Here is an 8,281-nt window from a genome sequence, read left to right as displayed (position 1 = left end):
ACGTGCTGGAGCCAGTTTGTGTGCCGGTGTGTGAGGTGGCTGAGTGTGTGTGTGTTTGTGTGTGTGTGGCTGTGTGGGTGCACACCACAGGCTGGATGACGGTACCCCTCTGCCTCTTTCTATTATTCCTTCACTGTCACCCCCTCTGCTCCTGCTCTGCCTTTCCCACCTGGAACGAAGACCTGTCTGGAGGAGAGCAGGGAGGAGGGAGGTGTTTGTTGTCTTTTGAGAGGGGGGGGGGGGGGGGGGGGCGGGGGGAGGGGGGGGGGAGTGGGGGCGGTCAGCAAGATGAGGAGATAAAAAAAGAGGGGCAGGTGAGGAGGAGACACAGGAGCGTCCCTCTCCCCTCTCTTCCCTCCTCTCTCTCTCTCTCTCTCTCTGTGACGTGGTGTGTGTTCGTGCGTGTCAGTGAGTGTTTGCTGTGTGTGTGGGAGAGAGAGAGAGAGAGAGAGAGAGAGAGAGAGAGAGAGAGAGAGAGAGAGCGAAACAGGTCGGCTTTTCTTCACTAGATTGTGAACCTGCACTGGAGACAGCAGCCCTCTCCTGACTGAGGTATGTCACCGACTTATCACACACATACCTGCCCTGTTAGCGGCAGTGTGCGGGGGGGGGGGATGAGTGTGTTGTCGTGTTTTATTTCTGAGGCATGGGAGTGGAAGTTAGGATGCTGGAAAGAAGCAGTGTCTTTTCCCATCATATCACACATCCCACTATCTTTGCGTATCCAGGATCTCTGCACACACAGATGCCTCCTTTGTGTCGTGTACGCTCATTTAAACTCCTAATCTCCACTGGCTCGCGTTGCTGATGAGCAGTGAAAGTGCTTCGTAATGAAAAGGGACACTTGAACAACAGGCTGTTTTTTTCCTCCACACAGTAAACAGCGTACGGGGGTCATATGGTTTCCAGTCAGCAGCTGAAGAGATTCTGCCGCAACCTTATATTCAAGCTTTGTGTAAATTCTTCAGCAGCTTCTGAGGCAGAGTTGGACTCGAAATTATGCTGCTTTCACTGATTGGATCACATTCAATTTGGATCCCTGTGCTGCTTGTGAGCCAATAAACTCCCTAATTTTCACTTTATCGGTTAAATAATTGTGTTTCTGTGAGTATATGTGACATAATTGATCTCCAGAAAGCATCTATCGGCAAATCGTTCTAATTTGGATACTCCTGAATGGGATTTTTGTGGGTTAAAGACCCTTTCTGTAACTAACCCACTTCCCCTTGGGGAGTCGTGGTGATAATGTGTTTCTTCTGTCGCACATATTTCACTTTTGGTGGTAGTGACCCTGGACACCAGAGAGCAATAAAACAAACCACGCTGAATAAGAGGGAGAAATCCACAGGGGGCCGTGTCACAGTTGTTGCTACATCCTAGGTCAGATGTCGCTTGCAGGTTATTTAATTGGACTGAAGGTGACTGTGACCCTTTGACCTATTCGGCAAAAGGCCACCTACTGGCGTCTGTCAGGTGACGGTCGTGCCTGATGTGCGTATGCGGGCAGGAAAAGAACAGGCGCCTCGCAGCCAACGGAGCCTGTCACACTTGTGAAATGGAAAACTTGCAGATGCAGGTGTGCAGCATACGGAAATGTACCAAAGGCTTATGCCCACTCCATGGCTTTTACAATGTGTGGGGTTGTGACCAGGTGAGATTATGACTGTAAACACAGCGCAGGCCCTCTTGACGACTCTTCTTGCCACACAGATACTCTGTTCACACTGCTGAAGCTGCTGTGACGCCATATATCTGAAAATTAGCTCAGAATTTCATGGAGCCACTTAGGTTTTATAATGGCATATTTTCTTGTAATTTATATATTTTTGAAAAATTTGATATGTCATGACAAAAGTATTTACTGATCTTTGCCTAGCATGAGTGCATAAAGCAGGGGGCTCTCACAGTTTGTTCACACACCCAGTTTGCCTCTCGACTCTGTAAAGGGGGACATATGGTCCGCTCCGTGCTTTCAGCTTCTCCCTCGGGCACCGGCTGCCCTGAAAACACACATCTGAGGATGCAGATGTCGAATATAAGTAGTAAATTATGACCCCAGCTAAAAGTGAGTGCCTCCAGTCTGACGGCTTTTACAGCCAGAGCACGAGAGTAACACAACTCATGTCAGATCACAGCCACACAGTAGACTGAGAGTCTGTCATTCTTCATTTGCAGAAAATATTTGGAACAAGATGACAAACGCATGAAGGTGTTGTACTTCCACTCTATAATATTCTAGCTAATATGTTCTCCACCGTTGAGTGATGATAAACATTATGAACCTTTGAGACTAATATTTTATTGTTTGAGTAAGTCGGCGTCATGTTTCATGAAATGCACTCAAGCGTGTTTTGAGCATGTTGTGACAAACCAAAACAGGCTTTCTCTCATGTCTCTAACAAGTATGTTTAAAAATGTTCATCCTCACCAGCACCTGCGTCTAAACAGGACTCTCTGCTTTGTTTCAGATACTTTGGACTGAAGGTCATATTGGAGAGAGAGAGGAAGAAAGGCCATCCCCAAAAGTCACTACATCTTCAAGGAATCCTCCTGTGAAAGTGTGCAGAAGTAAGTCCACTGCGGCCAGGGCTTGCCCAGCTCCAGCTGCCATGACAGACACCACTGCCTGAGCTTCTCAGTGACACCCTACGACGGGGGAGGATGGGTGATGGGCCCATGAAATTCAGCGGACTCTCTCCTCCTTATGCCATCGTCTCATGGAGCATCCAGTCACATCGAGCCCCTCCTGGAACCCTTCTTTCTCCAGGCTCCCGACATTTCCGGCCTCACTTCATCCAAATACTTCGAACGTGACCCCGAGCGCAGCGAGCGTCCGAGCTGGGGTAGATCTGAACCAGTCCCTGGCGCTATGTGCTATGCTCATCATGGATGTGCTAGCGGTGGTGGGGAACCTGGCTGTGATGATTGTCATCACCAAAACTCCGCAACTGCGTAAATTTGCCTTCGTGTTCCACCTCTGTCTGGTGGACCTGCTGGCAGCGCTGGTGTTGATGCCTCTGGGGATGGTGTCGGACCAAATCCTGGTGGACGAGGCGCTGTGTAGGAGCTACCTCTGCCTGAGTGTGTGTCTAGTGAGCGCTGCCATCCTCACCATCTGTGCAATAAACGTTGAGCGCTACTACTACATTGTCCATCCCATGCGTCACGAGGTGAAGATGACGGTGGGGGTGGTGGTGGTGGTGGTGGTAGTAATCTGGATTAAAGCTGTTGTCATGTCGTTGCTGCCACTCTTGGGATGGCTGCTCCAGGGGAGCCAGGGTCTGGGGTCTCCTGCTGTCCTCATTCCCGGTCAGAGACACTGTTCCCTCCACTGGACGGGAGGCAGGACCATGCGCCTGCTTTTCATGGTCTTTTTTACAATTATTTATTTTCTGTGCCCCATGATGATCATTCTCGTGGTCTACTGCAACATGTTCAAGGTGGCACGAGTAGCATCCATGCAGCACGGCCACCTCCCCACCTGGGGAGATATGCCGCGACAACGGGCCGAGTCCAATAGCAGCCACTCCACCATGGCAGCTAGCCTTGGAGGAACCGGTGCCCGGACCACCCCTCAGAGAACCTTCAGTGGTGGGAAGGCTGCGGTGGTCCTGGTGGCAGTAGGAGGCCAGTTCCTCTGCTGCTGGCTGCCATATTTCTCCTTCCACCTCTACTCGGCCGTGTTGTCTACCTCTCCCACATCGTTCGCCCATCTGGAGGACTTGGTCACGTGGATTGGCTATTTCTGCTTCACCTCCAACCCCTTCTTTTACGGTTTCCTAAACCGTCAGATTCGCCAGGAACTGGGCCGTCACCTGGCTTGCCTCTTCAAGCGGGCCGGGCCCAGCGAAGGGCAGCAGCTGCCCAGCCGTGAGGCCTCTATTGAGGAAAACTTTATGCAGTTCCTTCAGGGCACAGGATGCAATATGGAGCCCTGTAACTCTCACAGCAGAGCCAGCCCAGAGGAGCCAGGGACAGAGTTCGTTCATGAATCAGCTGTTCAGCAGATCATGCCAGCTGACTTCCATATCCCAGGGCAGATCCTTGAGGAGACTTCAGAGTTCATTACACAGCAACAGCTGAACAATGAACTACATGTATCAGAGAAGGAGAACTGCTGGAAAACTGTACTAGAACTGTAGCTTCCTATCATGTACTGTCTCCTCTGCCATTCAATAATCCAAGAAACACTCTTTTTTTTAAAAGTTGTATTCATATTTCTAAAATTTGTTGAACAATTCATCTGTGATGCTTAAGTTGAAAATTCTGTGGCATCTTCTTAGAAGCATTTCAGTTTTATAGCTTTTAAGAGAAGGACACAGCAGAATATATTATGTGCATTGTCTCATTCATATCCCCAATGGCCATGATACTGGTGTGTTACATGTTTCGGGAGCCATACAGCATCCGGCTGTTTTTGTATTGTGTCAGCAGGTGGACACTAAGCCCTTGTGTTAACCCCAGCACAGTGAAGTGACAACGATCTCATAGATGTAAATACGTGCTGAGACTGTGACAGAGCAAAGCTTCAGGGGTAACCCAGTTTTCACAGTTTCTGTAAAGCTACAAAAGCCGTTGACAGGAAATTGGTCAAACACAAAAATGTTGGTTTTTCATTAGACAAGGCAATAATGTATGTGAAACAATGTGTCATGATAAATCATCACTGTTCCAGCTTTTTCACACGTACTTCTTTGTGCATTCTTTTATTTTCTCTCAATTTAATATGTGCTGAATATGCCCTCAATGAAGCCAATCAGTTCAAAAATGACGCAGTGACACAACTGGCTCTGTTTGACAGGATAGATGTGATAATACTGATTTCACTATGACCTAATCATAACCAGTATTCTACCCCCTTCTTCCTATAGGCCCTTTAATGAGTTAGTGTGTCCATTTGAAAAATTCATTGTGTTGAACAAGAGCACCTCAGAGCTGGTGCAGCTGCTGCTGGTATTTATAATAAACAGGCTGACACACCAGGGTATTTTTAAACATTTTCCGGGAGCGTTATTATCATGTTTATCAGTTTTTAGTCTTGTGATTATCACTTCCTCACCAAAATCACCTCACATTGCTCGACTTGTGATTCCAGCCCCTTACGCTCGAAGGGAAAACATTGTGGCCGGTCTAATTCGTATGACACTGTTGCTGTTGAGGATAAATCTTTGTAAAAAAATATCAACTAAAAGACGTTCAATGTGCCCCTTTGCTGAGAGCGAGGCTGGATGTGGACCAGGTTCTTTTGGACGGCCTGGGACCCAACCACCAGCGCCCTGAGATGTCTGAGCTGTTTACAGGTAAACACAGGAGCAGTGCGAGTGCTCTTGAGTTTGTGCTATAAACAACCAGGCTTGTTGTGGCTACACAGCACACAGGTGTGACAATGCTTACAGATGGCAAGCTTTGCCTTTGGCCTCATTTAGCAACAACTGGAAGACACTGGCGACACTTCCTCTGATCTCAGGTGGAATACAGTTTGCACAAGTCACATAGGCAGTGACATATATTCCAAAGAAAATTACAAGGTACAAATCTCTTGCAAAACACATTTTTTGTCTCTTTTTATACTCTGCTCTTTCTTGCTGCCTTCCTCTTTTTTTGGAATGCCTCCTACAGGCCTGTCGATTTGATCACAAGACTCTCCACACAAGGCGCACAGGGAAGGTTCATGCTTTGCTGGGAGTCAGAACAAAAAAGGTCCCTTTGTTTAAGGGGGACAGAGTGTTCTAATTTTGTTGGGGATATGACTGTTGCTGACTGTTTTTCAGAAGGATCTGTCTCGTCAACCTGCTTTGAAGTGTTTCTTGTGTGTCGAACAATGGTACAGAAACATTAGGTCCGACTTTTTGTTTGAAATAAAATGAAGAAAAGGAGCACAAGACCAAATGACTGCCATTAATCCTTGATGTTCTACAGGTCGTATCTTATTTATATTATTAGTAGAATTGAAATTTGAGCCTGACTAATATAGATTTTTTGGAGGACTAATGTCAAAACCATTATTAGGAAGTAAATAATTTCCGATACCAATTAATCTGCTGATATATATATATGTGTGTGTTAAAAAAGATGTGATCAAATCCTAATGACAAAGAAATGTGACTGACTTGATATTTTACAGTTTAAGAATATATAAACTGTTCAAACACATATATATGTGTATCTATGTGTGCATTTGTATGTATATATTCAGTATAAATATGACAACAATTAAGAAAACAGTTTAAATATTATTTATTTATTCATATTATAAATACTTTTTTCTGAAATGAAAACATAAAACTCTTTCTGTAAAATAAAGGTTTTGGCACACAAACTCTGATAGCCATCCATATGGGCCGATGTTATCAGCCAGCTGATATATTTGTCGGGCTAGATTTGGAACTACACATTATGAAACCATTATAATTCTTAACATGTGATTCTAATTGAAAACAATAACATAAAGATGCCTTCTTGCATTACATCAGCATTCATGAACAAAGGTTTAACCTCTTTGGATAATCTGAGATCTTCCTCATTATTGTTATTTTCTTTTTATTAGTATTGGAATTGTTTTAATAAATTCAGTGATATTTCACACAACCTGAGGTCATTACAAAAGCCCCTTGTGTCAAATGTTAATCAGCACACCATCCAATCAGCTGGATTCCCGTTACCGTAGCAGCAGAAATTGCCCTGACCAATCTGATTACACGCTTTAACCTCTATTCCTGCTTTCATCTGCTGATTACACGGACGGACACATAAGCTGCTGTGAAGGTGACTGGCAGATAATATTCCTAGCATTGGGAATTTGAATGAAAATACAGTTTTTGTTCACTGTAAATCATGAAAACATGTCCTGTTAATTTTTCCCTTTTGTACATGAGCTGAACAGACTGTTTGGATGCCTCATTACTAGGGTTTGTTTTGCCCATTGTTAAGCTCCCCTGTGTATTGGTTACCCATCAGTTGAAATGATTTAAAACACTGCAAGATGATTCAATTGAGTGTGTTTTGGTCTGTCATAGACATTTTTAGATCAATAACTTCATCTATCACATGATCAATCCCATCAATCATCGCTCCTGCCCTCTAGCTGCCTGCTCCCTGCCTGTGGGTATGTGTGAGTGTGTGTGTGTGTGTGTGTGTGCACAGAGCAGGCAGGGGGTGCACGTCACAGAGGTGCAATGAAGCGGTAGGAACAGGATGAAAGAGGAGTGACATTTTGAGTAAGGCACGGTGCTGGAGCCTGTCGGTTGGAGGGGACATAGTGAACGACACTCTGATACTATAAGCAAACTGACGCCTACTGAGACTGACCTGAATCTGCGGCCGACCTTTTATCACAATAACAATATTTCAGGGATGAGGTGAATCTAAGCTATTATCCCTTATTGGTTTCAAACATATGGCATATCTTAAAGCTAATGACTGAAACACTGAAATATAATAAACACAAATATGAGCTGTAGATATTGCAGCTTTTCCTGAGAGAAATGTGCTGATGAATAGCACAAAAATCTCCTTATTCTTTTTAGACTGAGTATCACATCATAATGCACATCTGAGCTGTTTTTTGGAGCTTAACTGTAAGTTCTGAGGTGTAATTGTTCAGATCCAGCCACCAGCACGTCATCACCCAAGGCTCATCCTCTATTTTTTGATCCTCCTAATTTTCTAACCCTCTCCTGTGCTGCTCCCCAATGGACAGAGTGACTCATAGCTTTCATGTCGAGCCTGGGAGGGCGCCTCCCGCAGTGCAGGGAAACGGTTCAAACAGACTGACCTTTGTGACGGGCTACAGCACAGCCAGCTAAAACTGCTGAAGGACGGCTGCAACCCCCCCTCCCCCCCGAGACGGTCACTGGGTGCACAGCACGTTGATTCTGAGGAGGAGTTTGTGTTTCTAATCAGCTCATCACACAGATGTGAGCTGGACAAGAGCGTGTTCACCTGTCAGTTCTGTCTGCTCTGCTGTGACATCACTACTGGATCACACATGAACTCAATAATGTGAATTTCTCACTCGCTTCCAAATTCTGACTCCACTGAAATCAGCTGTTGCCTTGGTAACCGGAGCTGATGATGGTGTCGAGGAGCAGGAGAGTCAAGCTGTTGGGGGGGGGGGGGGCAAAGTTTAGACAACTTCTAACATTTACAGACACCAGGACCTTCAGCTGGCTTTCACCAAGATTATCTATTAATAAGCCAGCCGCTATTAGCAATGGCATTTTTAAATAACTTTAATTATACTGGAGTTCAAGTACTAAAGCTCCACATCAGATACCGAATT

At 45.5% G+C, this 8,281-nt stretch overlaps 1 protein-coding gene across 1 annotated transcript; it reads left to right on the top strand.

Moving 5' to 3' along the window:
• Nucleotides 1-490: 490 nt before the first annotated feature.
• gpr61 (G protein-coupled receptor 61) lies at nucleotides 491-6,887 on the top strand. The gene is made up of 2 exons (XM_062392198.1): nucleotides 491-552; nucleotides 2,469-6,887. Exon 2 carries the CDS (start codon nucleotides 2,718-2,720, stop codon nucleotides 4,140-4,142), a length of 1,425 nt encoding a protein of 474 aa, XP_062248182.1. The 5' UTR covers nucleotides 491-552; nucleotides 2,469-2,717; the 3' UTR covers nucleotides 4,143-6,887.
• Nucleotides 6,888-8,281: the final 1,394 nt, after the last annotated feature.

The sequence above is a fragment of the Platichthys flesus genome, chromosome 7 (genome assembly GCF_949316205.1).
Source record: "Platichthys flesus chromosome 7, fPlaFle2.1, whole genome shotgun sequence".
NCBI classification, from domain to species: Eukaryota; Metazoa; Chordata; class Actinopteri; order Pleuronectiformes; family Pleuronectidae; genus Platichthys; species Platichthys flesus.
Note: the sequence above shows the minus strand (reverse complement) of the source record. Positions and strands in the feature narration are given on the sequence as shown.